Consider the following 18594-nt stretch of genomic DNA (forward strand, 5'->3'; position numbering starts at 1 on the left):
TCTGTATTATAGCCAGAGCCACAGAACATTCAAAGAAAACAAGAATTCCCCAGCAGATCAAAAGCAAACAGTCAGGAAGTAATTATGCAGATAAAGTATGCCCTGAAGTAAAAGCTTCAACAATAGCCATAAAAGCAGCACATTATAATCACCAGCAATATCTAAATAACTGAATCCCAGCATAGAATATGTGCTTCTGCAGCACAATAAAAAAAGGCAGTTCCACAGAACTCAATTGCCTACTCAGTGTGTGAGGGATGGGGTGTTCAGAACACCCCAACTGTGTGCCATTCCAGAAGAGAGCATGTTTGAAATCATCTCTCAGAATCAAATGTTCATTTGTAGTGTTTTATGAACTATGGCAGAGCAGACGGCAACAACTACCTTAAAATACTGTATCTAAAGGAAGCTATTACCTCCCATTCTGCACTGAAATGGAAATTTAGTTCCTCTGTTGCTTCAACACTGTCAGCACAGCACTGCTGTTCTTCTCTAACACTTCCCAAACAATCCAGCATTTAGTTTCCCCCAAATGCCTTTGCAGCAGCTTTTCTCAAACTGTACAGGAGTTTACTAAAAATGCTGCTTTTTACAAGTATTTTGATTTTAGCCAAGAAATTCTGTGCTACCACTTTCATCCTTTCTGTTACTTGAACAACTCAAAAATTGGCTGTGTGCAAAAAGAATGCTTTAAGCTCTTGGAAGTTCAGTTCCATATCACTGGAGAGATTTCAGATGCTGAACAGTTGTTTCTATCAAGATTCAGAGGCATGCTGACAAAAAAAAGCTTTCCTTTCCTGGGGACAGGGAAGGAAGAATTCCACTTCCCTCCTGTTTACAAAGTCTAGGGAACCTTGGCAGCAGCGTTTAACCTGGGTCTTAATTAACCAGCACTGGAAAAACTCACAGAACAGATACAAGTAGAGAGATTAAACTGCACAGGAGTGTCCTTTGACCAAGAAACAGGAGAACTGGGGCAGCAATGAAGGAATGAAGTGGAAGTTGCTGGAACTGGCTAAGGAACCCAACTTTGGTTATAGTTGGATATACAATGGGTATATTCTTGCACTACAATGTTTGATCTCAGCAAGTCTCTGATCACCAGTGATTCCATTCCAGGCTACCATTACCATTTTAGTGGATCTACTTTTTATCCTAACAACAAGTAACACAACCCTCTTTCACCAAAATCCCAAAACAGAATTAGAAAGGAACTGAGCAGCTTCAATTATGTTGGGTATGCATGTGCATTGCCTGGACCACAAAACAAAATTAATATTCTGTAAAGGAGACACTCTATGCAAGAGATGTGCTGGCCTCTATCTGAGAAGATCATGCAAAGATAGAATTAATTGTGCACCTTACCAAGAAAATGTGCAGTGATCTGCTTCAGTAACAGCTCCACAATACACCCTAAAATCCTTTTCCTGCTATTCCCATTGTTACTCTGCATTTTCTTACAAGTTATCTTAGGAAGGGCCAGAAAATGGTAAGCAATCACATCCTTACATTCCAATATTCAATCAAGGTTTTATTGTTTGGGTTGGAATTCCCCCTCTTCCAAAAAAAAAAAAAAAAATTTGCATGGGAAATTCAGTTTGGGGAAGAATCAAATGGTACTTTCACTAGACTTTCCTCTCCAGTGTGAATGTACAGTTATGTTCAGTTATACAACTGACTCATGTCAAAAATTCTTTAAAGAATTAAAAAAATAAGCCATGTAATATTGGCTTGCGGGTTCCTATGAGACTGCTTCCCTGGTAGAAGCTGCCCTACAGATTCTTTTGTACAAGTCAAGCAATAAAACCTGTAAGATTAAGAGTAAATGAAATCCCATCCCTAGTTACAACATATTGGCAAGGGTGTTTCAATGCTAAATTACAGACAGCCCAAGACTGGTTACAGGGACATTTCAAGGTTGTGTTAGACCACTCCAGCATTTCTGCCATGAGCAAATCTTTCAAGAACATATAAGGATCTATGCCCAAGACATTAAAATGCATATAGGGTTAGTGACAGCTTTACTGGTAGCAACTTCAACACTTAAAAAGGCATTTAAAGTTTCCAGCACTAGTCAGGATGTGCTAAGCATTTTTAAAAACACACCAATATTCCTTTCCAATAATAGCTAATAACAGAGTTCTGAGCAGGACCAGCCCATACAGGACTCCTGTTCACCAAAAGAATTTCAAATTAACTGTTCTGATGTTAATAACCTGAGGGCAGGGGAGAAGAAATCAGAGCAGCAAGTCCTCCTGTTGCAGGTCAGGTCTGTGAAAAAAACATTTCACCCAGCCCCTGCAGCACAGAGCTCCAAGTCTGGAGATAATGGTCCAGCAGTGTTAAATATTTATACAACTCCAGCTGATAAAGTTTCCAGGTGACAAAGATTGATACCAGAATAAGTAATGAAGACAGGTTACTGTTACAACTGCTGGGTGATTCAGCCAGAGGAAAACATCAAACTACACTTGATGTTGTTCATCATCAGTTAGAAACAGGCTTATCATTAAAATAACAATGAATTCTACACCTGCTTTAATTTTATAGCTCTGTCATTTACCTACAAACAAGTTTAAAGTGTTCTTTTTGCTTTCCAAAATTCATCTACCAATGTAGCAATTATGCTTCAGGTTTTTATATAGTACTGAGAATTCAAGCCTTATCCTTTTGTTAAAACTTCCATCATTAGTTCTTGTACCACAACAGAACAACAAGAATGATCAAGTGGGAGTTCATTGACAATAACAGGCTTCAAGAGATCTCTCTGAGACGTCTCAGCCAGCCCCTTGTTGTGACTTCACCTAAGGGAGAACACTTATCAGCAAATGTCAGCAAGGTCAAGGCAGCAGGAGAGAAGGACAAATAGCTGGAGGCTCTCTTTCTTCAGATATCTAATGGTAGAAAATAAACATCCTTTGCAGGGCAGCGGCATCACTAAACACCAGAATATCTACAACAAGAAGAACAGGCAATGAACAGTCTGTGGTTGTGTCACCTGGACAAGGCAGAGACCAAACAAAACATTCCCACTGCCCTCAGCAGCAGCTGAGTGGAATGCCTGGACAAGCAATTGATGTAATAGCTCCATAGGACACATGGAAAGAAGAGCAGATATCAGGCTTATTACCTGATAATCTTAATTTGCATGACAACAGCAAGCTGACACCTGTTAAGGTATCACAGCTGAGGAAAGTTTCAACTCACATTTCATAAGCAAAGGAAGCACCTCACAATAAGCACACATGCAAGGGCATTCAGTTGCCATAATGCACTAAAACCTTCCAAAAAGCACTTGAGATCTCCCCCCTCAAAAGGCTTTTATACCAGACTCCCTGGAGAGAAGGGGGGGGCAAGGCTTTTGTGCACCCAAGTGCTCAGTTTAAAAAACAAAAACACCACGCCCCACACAAACAAAAAAACACACGTGCCAAAACTGATCACTGAGCATTTTCCCAGAGCAGTGAGAGGTCATTACTGGAGCTCAGCCATCATTCATCACGACCAGCACATGCTGAACAGCACAGAGAACCTGGGTGAAGAGCAGAGAAAGGGAGATGGCAGAGCCTGAACCACTTCATACCATCAGATCTGAAAAGGGGTGTAGTGGTTTGAGTTTTAGGCCTTTGTGGTAACCAGGTCAAAACTAGGGAAGTGCTCATGTCCCAGTATTCCATCCTATTTTGTACGTAAGCAAGAGCACAAATAAGAAGGAGAGAGGATGGTCTGCCTTCTTCCCTTCCACTGGACTTGAAGACAGTAGGGTCCCTGCGGCCCGTCCCGCTTATCCAGGAGTGAGGCCTGCTGGGGCCTGTTGTTCTCCCAGTCCGAGTGGAGAGATCTGCTAGAGTGGCTTTTGTCTTCTTGAGGAATGTATTAAAACTTTGGGTTGTTAGTTCTTTGTTAGCTGTGTATATCTGCGTATATTGGGGTTTCTGTTTTGGTTGTGGGGTGTTGGGGTTTTCTCTTTCTTAAATGTAAATAGGGGTTTTTTTGCAATTGTATGTAAGTTTAAATATATATATATATATATACACTGCTTTAGTTCAGTTTATTTTGGGTCTTTTGGTTCCTTTTCCCCTTTTCCCTTTCTTTCATATAAGGGGAGGGGGCTTTCGGCAAGATTTGGGGACTTGGTGGGGAGCCAAATCTAAATGGCTACAAGGGGTGAGTGAATAGCTCTGTGGAACAAGCACAGATCAAAATATCAGGTGAAACTCAAAGAAGATGGAGAGATGCAACTGGAAAGAGGATGTGATCATGAACTTCATGGACAGATGGGCTCTGAACTATGACCTGGGGTCACAGTAACTCCAGAGCCATGTGATTCCCAGAACTGGACTGACCAACAACACTGCTCACGTGTTCCAGTCCCTGTTTTCTATTTGTGACACTGCCACCCTGAGTCAGCTGTTTTTATTCAACAGAACACAAACATCTGATCCATTCCAGCACATCCTGCTCTCCTGGAACACACTTGAAACTTTACCTGTATTGATCATATTGCCAGGCACTACTTGAAATGCACTCACCAAAAGAATGGTACACAGCAAGTGTTTATGGCTACCTTTCCTACCTGCCAGTAAATAGATATCCAGAACTCCACTGGCAGAAGTATCAGCTGGTTTATATCAAAATAAATATTTATTACAGCTACAGGGATTTGCAGCTGATAAAGCTAAAGAAGCACTGACCTTATTTTAAAGGAAAATACTACTACTATCAGTTAGAAACAGGCTTATCACTAAAATAACAATGAATTCTACACCTGCTTTAATTTTATAGCTCTGTCATTTACCTACAAAAAAGTTTAAAGTGTTCCTTTTGCTTTCCAAAATTCATCTACCAACGTAGCAATTATACTTCAGGTTTTTATACAGCATTGAGAATTCAAGCCTTATCCTTTTGCTAAAACTTCCATCATTAGTTCTTGTACCACAGTAGAACAACAAGAATCTCCTCAAAAGGATTATTCAAAAGGGGCTTAAGAGTTTTATAAATCTCACACAGAGCCTCAGATAGGACTTCAAATACAAGTTTCTACTATTTGCAAATGCAGTTCTCTATTTTTACATGACAGTGTCAAACCAAAACACACACACTGGAGAATAGGGGGAATTTGCATCTGCAAGTATAATATAATCACTCTGACAAGTTCATATATTTGGGGAGTATTCCAATAGAATATACATCATTCCATTTGAGCTATGCAGCATCATTTGTAATACCACAGACTTTAAAACAAATTTAGCAGTAAGCAAAATAAATTAAAAAGAAAACCATAACAGAATTAAAAAAAAACAAACATCAAAACAGAACTAAGCACATACCTGTATGAAGCTGAACTTTACCAATGACTCCCTCTACCAGGCCCAGGCAAATGGGATTCCAAGCCAAAAGAAGATCAGTGGCTGCAAAAAAGAACAAAGCTGCTGTTTTTGAAAAGCAAACTCAACAGGACAATTAACCCAGTGATGGTCATCCTCTCCACTTTGCTCACCTTAGAGGGTAGAAAACCCATCATAATTCCCACAATAAGATGATGCACAGGCTCTTCCATTTTTGCTTAGCTATGACCAAATTACTAAGTTTCCAACTTAAGGCCCTACCCCAGATATTTCCCAGATGTTTGAGGGGGACAAAGAAGTAGCTGAGGGCAACAGTAATTTATCTAATGGAGATTTAATTCTTTTAATATCCACTTGAATTTGTAATGTAACCAAAACTTTACATGGCTATAATGGAATGGAATACAGGTCACCAAGTTAACTACAGAGCCTCAAAAATGCAGCAGATGGTAACTCTCAACCCCAGCTCCCTCCCAAAGTATCCCATCACTATTACTTTCACATCCTCTTTCTATAAACATGCACACACACACACTTCCTCTTCTGTTAAACTCTCCACAGTTACATGGAATATCGAAGTACAAAAGTTAAGGTTTAGGTTTCAGGTTCTCCTGCTGTTAAATTCCAGTGAAACACATAGGAAGCAGAAGAGAAAGTAGAAGGCAATGAGAGTTTCTAATAGTGTAGTACCTGTCCAAGGATTCGAGAGTGAGGGAAAGAATAAAATTCCTAATTCAAATCTTTAAAGTGAAAACAAATCCTTAAAAGCAAATCATATCTGTGTAGGAGAGAAAAAGCCCAAAGGAGAGGAGGTTTTTCTGTACCACAAAGGACAAGTTTGTTCTTATCCACCAAAATGCCCTTGTTCCAAGGTAAAAAGAGTTTCTCCAGTTTTAACACCCAGACAAATATCTTAGCTATTGGTGTAAGTAGATGAATATTTGAAAGAAAAAAGTCATACAATGTAAGAGTACAAATCATCTACCTACATATACTTTATTTATGAGACCTTGGTTTCTTCTTGGAAGTCTGAGATCTGCAGGTGACAACTGAGAGTGTGATTATTTTTACCCACTTATTTTAAAGCATTGTACCCTCCTTGAAACTTTGTAATTGAGAATTTGATATTCCAAGAACATGTCTTTTTTTTTTTCTAACTTTCAGCATAACCTTTAATAATACACCAGACCCATTAAAGATGAGCATTTCCATGAGATCAACAGAAACCACTGAAGTCAAGGTAGATCTGGAATGAACTCATTAAATGGGACAGATCACATGTGCCTGTGCACAGGCAGGCAAGAGCTAAAAGCCCCCAGTGGTAGAATTTAAAGCAATGTTTGCAGGAGCAGGGCAGAGCTGCAGGGAATGTGTGGGACCAGCCTGAACCAAACTCCTGTTCTTCCCGTTCCACTGGAGCAGGGCTGAGTTACTTGGGATGCACAGAATGCAGGAATCAAATGAACTTCTTCAGGAGACTAATCCAGAGAGCTGAGCACCGGGAAATCAGTGACAGTGGGCATGACAGTGAACAGTTTGATTTGCCCTCAGGCCTTGCTGAAGGACTAAAACACATCTTGTATGCTCCTGAGGGAGACTCGCACTCATACAGACCAAGTTCTGGAACAGCCTGAGCCCAGTTTCACTCCCAATGACACACAACAACATCTGTGTGCTGAGAGGGAAACCTCCCCTATCAGATTTACAGCAAAGAGGAACCCAGACAGCTTCCCTCACTCCCAAGTCTTCCACCTTCTTTCCCAGTTCACCCACACAATCCCAGCTGAGTCTTTTGGGACTCTCCTAGAGCTGCACTGTCTCACACTTCATCTGCTTCTCGCTGGTTTTGCAACTGCCTTTCACATTTGGGTTCCCCTCCGACAGTCAGAAACCAGCCAGAGACACCAGGCAGCCAAAAAAAAGCCAGGCACAGGAGGAATTTAAAGAACCAAACCAGGGAAGGTTTACCATGGCAATCACAAACCCAGGAACCCAGACCACCACCTAAGGCTGTTTAAAACACTCATTTCCTGCTATGACAAGAGATATTGGTGGGAAAGCTCTGGAGAGCAAGTGATGTTTTCTTCTAGTAGCTTACAGGCAATTAAAACAATAAGAAAATATTTTGGTCTAATTACAGGTATAAGGAAACAAGAGTGACTTGTCTAAGAAAAGGACATAAGAAAACTGGTATCAGGGACTGTACAGACAGCAGAGGTAGCCCTAGATATAATACACCATATCCAAGACTTCTACTGGAATACAACCACCCCAGGAGTAGAGGCACAGTGAGAAATGGCTCTAAACTTTGACTGAAAGCACAGACAAGCTCTGGAAAAGAGGAGCATGTATTTGGAGTTTAATGCACATTCCACTTTAAAAGTTTAAAGACAGCAAATATGGATCCACCAGCTGGGCAGCACCAGCTCTTGAGACAAGTGTGATTCTCAAACTACTACTGCTGAAGGCTGACTGTTTTAAGAAAATTTTCTATGGGGGAGGCAGGACATATGGAAAAAAACCCCACACATATTTAGCAACATTTGAGGAGATTAACATTTTTTTTCGGTGTCCAAGAAAACTTAGATGCAAAGATAAATGCCTGTCGGCTGTGAAAAAATACCAATTGTGGAATCACACCGACTTCCTTTGGTGAAAGTGTCACAAGATTTTTTTTTTTTTCTTACACTATTTCCAGAGAACTTTCTATAGGAAAGTATGTGTGACAGCATCAAAGCAGGCAAGCTGCTTTAACAAAATAAAAACATATCTGGTTCCAACCTTCTGATTAGAGCTTTGTTACAGGTTATAGTTCAGCTTCCTGTGTGACAGCCATATCTCAGCTCAGAGCCAACACCCACTCATGCTGAATAAATACCACAACAGTAAATACCCACATGAACCTCTTGCTCTTGAAGAGTGAACTCTGGAAATGTGGGATGGATGAACCAAACAAATTGAAAGATTTAAATGTCATTCCCCTACACACCCCCAAGGAAAAAGGAGTTTCATGTTGAGTGCAGTCCTATTTATTCCAGATAGGAAGAAGCTGTCTCTAACTTCAAACACTTTAAATTCTTCAAGATTGTTCTCTTGCAGCCCTTGAGTCTGCCTGGCAAATCTGGCAGCAGCAACCTCCAGCCACTATCTTGCATCTTTGAAAATTATAACCACTTAATCTTTGCTTATGTAAATTATTTTAAATATATCTCCTGTAGGAGATTAGTCTTTGACTGTAAAATACAGCAGAATTTAAGAGGCAGCATAAGTTAGTAGACAGTGATATGTGTTACAAAAGGTATCCACATCTTTTTAAAGCCAAGGGGGAAAGTAACCACACGAAACAAAAATGAAAATCCTCAGCTGAAAGTTTTAGGGTAGCATACATTTCTGACTGCTGAATGCTAAAAAACAAAAACACATTATGAGTTTGATTTTTATTTCTTTTTAACAGAAATGCCTATCAATAAGAGCTAACTACCCCAAGGCCCTATCAAAGGAAACACCAGACTTTCCTCTACACCCAAAACAGATTGAATGTTTTGAGACATAACGTGAAATACAATTTTTATCAACACAGTTACTCTTGTTTCCCCACACAAAATTATCTTCCTAGAGATGTCATACTAGTGGTCTCTGGAACCTCAAATAGCCAGGAACAAAGACTTATCAACCTTAAACTGCAACACAGTGTTGTTAAAAGAGACTTCTTACAGTATTGTGATAATGAGCAGTCTCAAAATTGCCACTGTCCTTCAGAGCATCTGTGACCAGAAAGTCACCATGAGCAGTGAGCTGAGCTCCTTGGAAGATTTTCCCTGACTGGAGGAGTTCTCTGCTGTCCTCAGTATATTTTAATTTGAGAGAACTGCCAGTCTGACAGGCCTGAACACATGCCCACAACACTCTGAGGTATGCCCTTGCTTACCAAGTCTCCATCCTGAAGAACAAAATCGCTCATTCCTTCCCTTATCCCGCTAACTAAATTCACGCTATTGAAATAAATGTTGCCTCTTTTTGCTGATTCCTCTCAGAGATTAAGGATTCCTGGCAATACATTTACCACTCACAGTGATTGTATCAGCATTGTAGCTGCAGCACAATGGAGCTTCCGTCACAAATTCTGAACAAAAGCAGCTTTGATGTGATTCCTTCCCCACCCCCCCTCAGAGCTCACCAGCAGAGATGCAGGGCCACGAAACACCAGATAAAGTTTCTTTAATGTTTTGTGGTTACACAAACATAACCCTGATAAAGGTGATACAAAAGCAACTTGGAAGTGCATCAAAAGCCAAAACTGCTTTCTGGCTCTTTCTCCGGTTCACCACCACCAGCTGAGCTGATCCAAGGTCAGGCACAAATTCTGACAAGAAAACAAACTGCTGCTTTGGGATAAACACAGAAGGACTGTGTCTGGAGAGTTTAAGGAGGCAGCTGTCAGCTTCCTTTGGGGAGAAAGCAGGAGGAAAAACCATTTCACTTGTAACCACTTGAACCCACCCCATACTCCTGAGCTGGTGTTTGCCTCAGTCCATCACAGAGCTGCAGTTATTGACAGGAAGCTGAACAGGAGCCAGAGTGTGCCCAGGGGGACAAGAAGGCCAATGGATCCTGGCCTGGCTCAGGAACAGTGTGGCCAACAGGTCCAAGGAAGTGATTCTGCCCCTGGACTCAGCACTGGTGAGGCCACCCCTGGAGTGCTGTGTCCAGTTCTGGCCCCTCAGTTCAGGAAGGACATTGAGGGGCTGGAGCAGGTCCAGAGGAGAGCAACGAGGCTGGGGAAGGGACTGGAGCACAAGTGCTGTGAGGAGAGGCTGAGGGAGCTGGGGCTGTTCAGCCTGGAGAAGAGGAGGCTCAGGGGAGACCTCCTCTGCAACTCCCTGACAGGAACGGGGAGCCAGGGGGGGCTTGGTCTCTTTTCCCAGGCAACTCTCAGCAAGACAAGAGGGCTCGGTCTTCAGCTGTGCCAGGGGAGGTTTAGGTTGGATATTAGGAAGAATTTCTTTCCAGAGAGGGTGCTCAGCCATTGGAAGGGGCTGCCCAGGGAAGTGGTGGATTCTCCATCCCTGGAGGTTTTTAAGAAGAGACTGGATGTGGCATCAGTGCCATGGGCTGGGAACCACAGCGGGGTTGGATCAAGGATTGGACTTGATGATCTCTGAAGTCCCTTCCAACCCAGCTGATTCTGTGATTCTATGATTTATCTGTCAGTCTTGTTGCAGCTCGGAGGGGATACACCTCTTATCTCCCTCAGCCTTCAGGAATGGACCTCAGCTAGGAAGTGCTTCCTGTCACTGTGCTCAGATAAAAACCACACACCACAGCCCTGAACACAGCCCAGGTTATGTGTGAGTGTATGAACACACACACAAACACAAGCCATTGCTCAAAGACTCTTCCCACAACCTGACAGAGCAGCAACCCTCGATCATTTTTCACCCCTCAGCACAAGCAATAGATATTTCCACAGCAAAAGTAAAATAATTCACTGTATATCAAATAAATCATTCTGCTCTGCTTATGTAACTTTCAGCACCTGAAGGGTTAATGTGCAGGAAGAAAACTTCAATGCTATTTTTAAATAATTTGATTTTTTTTCTTTAAATTGTGTCTGCTTTAGATCAAAGACAACGGCAAGACTTTTTATTATTAGTTATTTGACCCTCATGACCTTTTGTGGCTTTTCAAAAGAAAGTCTGCTTCCAAGTTCCAGCTCATCTTTGAACAGGGTTCTGAAATATTAGCCAGGATTAAGAGATTACAAGTTAACTGGGAAGACTTAAGAGTATAAAAAGTTGAACTTCTTTCTCTTGGAGGAAATAAAGTACTACTTATGCAAACTAAACTTAGGCTAATTGCGTTTTCCTTTCAACACAGATTTCTACATTTGTATTTAAGCTACTTGCAGAAAGATACTTAGTATTACAAGCTCTTAATTGTCATGAAGCCTTAACTTTAAAGCAGCGGGGATGGGAGCAGAAAATACAAGTTTGTGTTACTGCTGCAAAAGCAGGATGCGAGTCCCAGAGAAAGCACCTAAGAAAAAGGAATCCTTGCTACTCATTCTGAGAGAGAAACACTTCTTTGTATTCTGCTGCAGCCATAAAATCCCCTGAGTCACCAGGCACTGCTTGGGAAACTGAAAAACATGCGGAAAATGTTCAGTTGGCTGGAGAGTATCCAGTGTTACATGGAATTGCACAAGGAACTCCTGTACTGGAAGTGGCAACAAACTGCTGCTCCCAGTTGTTTGCTCCAAACACAGCTTGACCCTGTGGATCAGTGGCCTCCAAACTTTATCAGTTTTCCACGCCAGGAGAAGAAATATTTTAGCATGCACACCAAATATACATGTATTTATTTATAAATTATTGACATGCTCTCCCGTACTAATATTAAACACATTATAAAACGCACAAAACCCAGAAGGTTTTGATGGGTGAAATAGAACACTTCTAAAATGGTGTTTCTCTTATCTTTTTTAATGGTATAAAATATTTTCTTCCCACACCCCACTTTAGAAACCACTGATGCAGGTGGCTAAGAGTGTGCAACAAGCTGTCAGATGCATTTCACCTGCTAGAAATCAGGATCAGCTCCTCCCAAGCCTTCCACAAACCTGTAAATACTGCTCAGAGAACTGCCCAGCAGGGACTCTCAAATGCAAATGTGTGCCAAGCCACTGAAGCTCACAGGGTTGGTTTTTTGGTTGGTTGGTTTGGGGTTTTCATGCACTTTAGAACTTCCCTTAATTCTTCACGCTGCTGAACTGCACCAGTAAACACTCACTTTCTCAGAAGCAATACAGGAAAGGAAATAATCTCTTTTACCCTTCTAAAAGTAACAACACCGTACTAATTAATATTATTACACACCAACACACATTCCCTTTTTCAGCTCGTATTTCAGCCAAGCTCAAGTTGCTCGTGGGTATATCCTGAAAGCTAAGAAAGCAGGAGGTTGTCTGCATTTTTTTTTAAATCCTATTTACTCTGCAAGAAGGAAACTGTCAAACAGGAAGGAGAAAGATTTTATTCAAACCTACTTAAAAAACTGACAGCTTAAACACTGTGTTCACTCATTCTGAGGATACTCTGTTAAAAGTTTGCTCAGTTGCAGCTCACTGAAGACAAATGCAAGAAAGCTATCCCAGCCTCCAAAAATTTAAATATAAACATTAAGTGAGCAGAAGGATTTCACAATTATGGAAATTAGTTTGTTTTGCTAATCACTGAGCTGACTTATGTTAATGCTTCTTAAGAGCCATGAGAGAATTACTGGCATTGGCCTGGTGAGCCAAGTCTAAGCAAGGTAAAATTTTCCCTCACTGTCACCTGTTCTTCTGACACCACAATTAGCTTTCCTCTTTGATTGCCCATCTAATCAGACTCAGAGCACAAAAAGATTTATGGATTGGAAACAACCAGCACTAAATAAGGGACTTAAAAACTTGGCACATGTGTTTCAGGAACAGAGAGTAAAGGATTTTGTGTCACACACACCACACATATCCTCCCTCTTTATTTTCTTTTCTTTTTTAACTGTTAGGGACAATTTGCCTAGTTAATCAAATCACAAGCAGCAACATATCATTTAAACATTACTGGAAAGCACATCAATATAGGGAAAAACTTAACCATTAGTCATATGTAGGAAAGTTGCTTTTTTTCCCTAAACTCAGCAACAGACAAGGAGAAAAACTGAAAGTTAACAATTAATGACAGACCAGCATATTTGCCATTTACATTTTGCAACTCCCTCTTGGGCAAAGTCACATACTTTTAAATTTGGCTTGGAATTCTGTTGTGCACAATGTTGGCATCTTTTATGCCATTTACTTCAGCATCTCAGCATGACTTTGCCCACTATCACTAATATTTTATCAGAGATAAAGACTTGCTAAATTGCTCAAAATAGAACTTAGATTTTCCATCTCAAAGTATGTTCAAGTGCCTTGTTTTCAGCTTTTCAGAGACAAAGCAGACACTGCTTCAGGGCTCTATTCAAGTAAGACTTCTTCCTTAAAAGGAAAAGCTAAGTGTTCAACTGGTATTTCATTCATTTTGGTTCAGCTTTTCAGGAAAACAGTTTTTATTGGGGAAGTAATTAGAGATGTTTGGAACAAGAAAACACAACTGAGGATTAAGTATTAATGTTCCTGTTTACTAAAGCAGAGCTTTCATAAAAAACAGGGTTTGCACTATTTCCAAATTCCTCCCCTAGAAATATACCCAATAATTTCTTCTCTTCTCGATACTCTTGTTTCCATTACTTTGCTTTCTACAAAAACCAGTAAAATGCAATGATTTTCACAACGAGGGATATAATAAGGAGATGAGGAGTTCAAATAACTGGCGACATCAGCTGGGTTAACTCCACAGACAGGTATTAGAGCACTTCACAGAAGGTTTACACAGATCAAGGGAGAAAAACCTGCACATATCCACAGGCACAGCTCTCCTCTGGGGACTCTGTTTTCCTGTTCTATCTCACAAGTGTTAGTTCCTGGTTCTGATTTTTAGCATGTGATTCTCACAAAAGTGCTGTGGCTAAATCACAATTGAAAATCAATTAGGAGAAGTTTTTGTTGATATTCAGTTAAATGAAGAGAGGAGTTAAATCATCCTAGATCAAGTTAAGATTACCATACCAGGACAGTGGGTTTTCAGGAAATACAGATTTAGTCGTGCATATGAATTTCTCAATTAGAATAACGACATACATTTTTATAACATCCGGAATATTCATTAAGCAGAGCCACTCTGAGTCACAAGTTCATAGCAAGTTTAACACTTAATGAAAAACAAATTTGGCAACTCTAAATTTGCATCTTCTCTAAAAACCTCTATGTATATTAAAAATTCATGTTCTTTATAACATTAAAGGAACCCAGCGCCTCTAAATACCAACAAAAAAGCTTTCATCAGAAGCCTCAAATCTTTGAGACATTTGAGGGTAAAAAGTACATTCTATCAAACTCTGGGCCATGAGTGTCAATACACAAACCTAAAGAGTGAGTTTCTGAAACCCAGTCAGTGTTTAAGCTAAATTTGAGACGTGTTTGCTACTGCACCAAAGAATTTACTTCCAAATAAAAACTCTAAACTACCATCTGAGAAGTGCCATAGGGAAGTATTTAGTGGAAGTTGCTCTGGAGTCCCTTGCATGCCAGGGCTCCTGTGGCAACTGCAGCTCTTTGGAAGAGAAGCAAAGGAAAATGTTCTCCTCTTGTCAGTCCCACTCTTTCACTCCAGCAAATGTCCCACTGCCCAGCAAATTATTTCCTCAAGTCACACAAAACCTTCAGGAAAAAGTCTTAAAAAACTCTCACCTTAAAAAGCTGCAGCATTAACTTCCTTTCTGGAGCACAACTTCAAGGGCTCTCCTGTGTTTTTAACAGTATCAGTTTAAGACCATCAAAAAAATCCCATTTCTATCTACAATAATTGTTTTGGAAAAGCACAGGTAGCACATCAAATAAATGGCTGTCTTTTCACGCAGTTCAGAGAGTTTAAAACTTAAAAACACTAAAGCTTTAAGGTTTCCTCACACATCCAGCATTGAAATACCACTCACACTGTTAAACTGTGAAAGAACCTAGTAAGAATAACAGTATTCTCAGATGAAAAGAGACACAAGCCTTTGGTGCAGATGCAGAACTTTCTTATTTGAAGTCAGTATCTTCTGTTCTAAATATTTTAGTTGCAGTTAGTCTGCAATTTCCCATTCAATATTTAGTTAATACTAACCCATGAGATCAAAGATGAGCCTAACCTCTGCTAGCAAAATTCAAGGCACAAAAACCCACTTGAATTAGATTCATTTTAATGAAGCTAAAAAAGAAGGAACCAGCAACACCAGAATATCAAGCCTGAGAAGCTTTTCATGTCCTTAAAACCTAAAACCATTTCAGCACAGGCAGGAATTCCAAGACATCTGTGCATCTCAGTTGGGACAAGCTTGGCATTTCCAGAACTCTTCACAGAAGGAAAAGAAGAAGAAGAAAGACAACTTGTCATCTGCTTAGACTCAACAAGAAAGTAAAGAAACCCCTCACCTCAAGATTTATTTAATTCTCACCAGGTTAGGCTGTAGCACACTATTAACCCACGTTAAGTCTCAGTTTCAGGTTTAGTATGCTCTGTAAAAAGAATCATGGATAAAATTGCAAAGTAGATCTTACTTATTAAAAGCAGAAAATAATTTCTCTCTCATAAATACACTTGAAGATCTTGCCTCACAGCCAGAAGCTACAATGTTGACTAGTGTATGAAATATTTAATCTGACAAAGGATACAGAGCAGCCCACCCCAGTCCCCTCTGTTCTCTTGCACAAGAAGGAGAAAGCAGCACCAGGGACCCAGCTGCTCAAGATTTCAGCACACATCCTTGCTGGGTTGGAGCTAATAGAGATCAGCTCTGACATCTGGTTTGTCACAGACGCCACGAGTACGTGGTGCTGACAGCTCAGGAAGAGTAAGGAAGAGAGGGAACAGGATGAGCAAGCAAGGGTGAGAAGCAGTGCAGCAACCAGTGCAGCTGAAAAGGTGTCAAAAAAAAGCAGCTTGAGGTTCCTTATGAAGTAACTTGAAATATGGAGAGGATTTTTCTAAAGCTGCAGCCTCCCGTGGAATTCGTTTCCCAGAATAGACAGGCAGTTTCCAAGACATAGTGCTGAAATTCAGGAAGGCAATTTTACATGAAATCATTCAGCAGCATGACTTAGCACTCAGGCCACCACCCCCTCAGAGCCATGCCCAGGACTACTCTGGAGCCTTAAATTTGCCAATACATGTATTGGTAGCAGTGGTTTCACTCCTTACACCGTTCATCATTAGTTCAAGGCCTTCACTGGAGCATTTTTAGCATTAGACTTCACACAAAGGAACTCCTCCAGTCTGCAACCACGAAGGACAGCTCAGGAATCCTGACAAGTGATTTCTACACAACTCCTGTAATGCCTTTGAGGAGAAGGTAAGCACCCAGCTAGAATATTAGATGGCTTTATGATTTCTATTTCAGAAAAGATATCACATTATCAAACTTAGACACCTATCCTCAAATCTGTCCCCTGATACTCTGAAAATACTGTTTGGCAACACGTCCCTCACTGGAAGTATTTAAAAGGCATTGCTTCAGTTGCTGGTTCACAAACATTTTCAAGAGATGAAAATGAATACTGTAAAAATAAATTCCTAGAGTGTTTATTTAAAACAGACAAATGTTCGTTTTCCTCCATCTACAGTTCCAAAGTAAGACACACCTTAACACCACCTCACTCTTACAGGCAGAGGAAACTGTGGAGTCTTTGAGCCATGACATCCCTAAAAGTTGTGTTGGAGTAATTGCAGTCTGTGTGCCACTCAATATCTGACAGGGTTTTTTCTCCGGGGTGGTGGGAATCAGCACAGCTCCTAGAAACAGTTTCAGTGGCAGTTATTCCCAATCTTATTTAGCATGACATTACTGCCTGGAGCCAACACAATGATAATAGAAGTTTCCACGACACAACATAGTCTCATTCCTTCTTCTACTGATAAGAAAACACTGAGAAGAATCTAATGCCTTCAATACTTTTGCTCCTTTCTATACATGTATACACAGGCAAATATAAATGCATAAATTATACCAACACCATCAATAAAAGTTATGTGCATAACCTGGGTAGAACTATCAGTCAGGAACAGCCACACAGAGTAATTCAAGGGTGAAATCCTGACCAAGACCTGATGGAAGGTATTTAAGGCATGGCTGAACAACACATGTTTTTTCACTGCACTGAAGAAAGTACACTGTAGACAGCTAAACTCCTTAAAAATCCAGGATGCCAAAGTGATTAATGGATTTCCTGCAGGTGACTCATTAGTGCTTTCATTTTAGAGAATTAAAAAAAACCAGAAACATCTTGTAAACACAGGCAGACATCCTTCAAACTCAGGTCAACCTCAGCCTTTGCTCACGGCAAATATTTAACAAGATTTTTTACCTTTTTTTTTTTTTATTCAAGCTGTTATCTCCATGATTCAAAGAGGTCCTAAATACAGCTTTTAAGATTAGCAAATTTCTAAACATGCCTTTATAGTTGAGGGAGGAGAGTATTCTAAAGCTTAGCACCAGCTCTTTAGACTCAGACCTACCATATAAAGCAATATTTTGCAAGGTTTACCCGTATTATCCATTTCAATCCATGAACATAAAACAATTAATTCAGAGCAGCCTCCGTGGGATAGAATAAAACCAAGGCCTCCAACAACAAGCAGAGGCACATAGTTAGATTACAGCCTTTTGACAGATTATTAAACATGTCAGGGAACACAAGTTATGACTTTGTTTGTTTTTTTTAACATGGCAATGACTCATCACACAGAAATCCATTTGCTCATTTCCGGACAGTGGCCTCGATTACAAATGTAATAAAACCGTAAAATTGAGGATGTGCAGCTTTGTCTCAATACAAGAAAGAACTATTGATCCAAGAGATACTTCCTGTAAGAGAACTGCTTCTTTCTTGGTTTTACATTTAACATACTAAGGTATTTTATCTCCTAAAGTCTGTTGTCAAGAAGATGATCCGCAGACAGGGTTGGAAAAACTAAACTACAAACAGGTTGGAATGAGAAAGAGTGACTAACAATCAAGAGTTTCAAGCAGACCAAGAGACTGCAATATCACATTACCTCTGGTTAATCTGCAGGTCACACACAAGAGGGATCACATGTGAACTGGCTGAAAATGGAGAGGCAGGCTAAGGGCAAAATGCTGCTGAGCAGCACAGACAAACTGCTGGGCACTGGCAAAGCCTCCGGGAAGTTAATGGACACCAAGAAAAAATAAACAAACACAGCAATGGCTGCATGAAAACAAGGGATTGATGCTGTTAAAGTATTGGAACACCAGTCTCCAGAACTGCAGCTCATTAGTTTGTGCCTTTATTAGTCTGGGTCAAGTAAGAGCTTTTATGCCTATGCAGATAACTACAGCTATCACAAATCTAAACCTGAGGGGCTGGGGGGTTTTGCACCCTGTGAGAGCATGTATTTCATTGACCAGCAGTGCTTTTTGCTAGCTTAACATCAAGGATTTTATAAGATCACTTAGCAATCAAAGTACTGCTGGGTTAGTGGAGCTGATGGACTGGAATTAGTCATGCTAACTTGACACACATTGTAATTTTGTCTAAGAGACACAAACAAACAGATTGTATTGACAAGACGCAACTCAAGGATGAAAACATAACACGAGAAAG

General features: G+C 40.4%; 1 protein-coding gene across 2 annotated transcripts in view; it reads right to left on the bottom strand.

Moving 5' to 3' along the window:
* Window positions 1-18594, bottom strand: part of INPP5F (inositol polyphosphate-5-phosphatase F) — a 42860-nt gene that overhangs the window by 22891 nt on the left and 1375 nt on the right. For both annotated transcript variants that reach the window (XM_027655359.1, XM_027655360.1), the window contains exon 2: window positions 5331-5411. In XM_027655359.1, the coding sequence (XP_027511160.1) occupies window positions 5331-5411 (81 nt within the window). The remainder of the gene's footprint in view (window positions 1-5330; window positions 5412-18594) is intronic.

The sequence above is a fragment of the Corapipo altera genome, unplaced genomic scaffold, assembly GCF_003945725.1.
Source record: "Corapipo altera isolate COAL_440 unplaced genomic scaffold, ASM394572v1 180, whole genome shotgun sequence".
In the NCBI taxonomy this organism is placed as follows: domain Eukaryota; kingdom Metazoa; phylum Chordata; class Aves; order Passeriformes; family Pipridae; genus Corapipo; species Corapipo altera.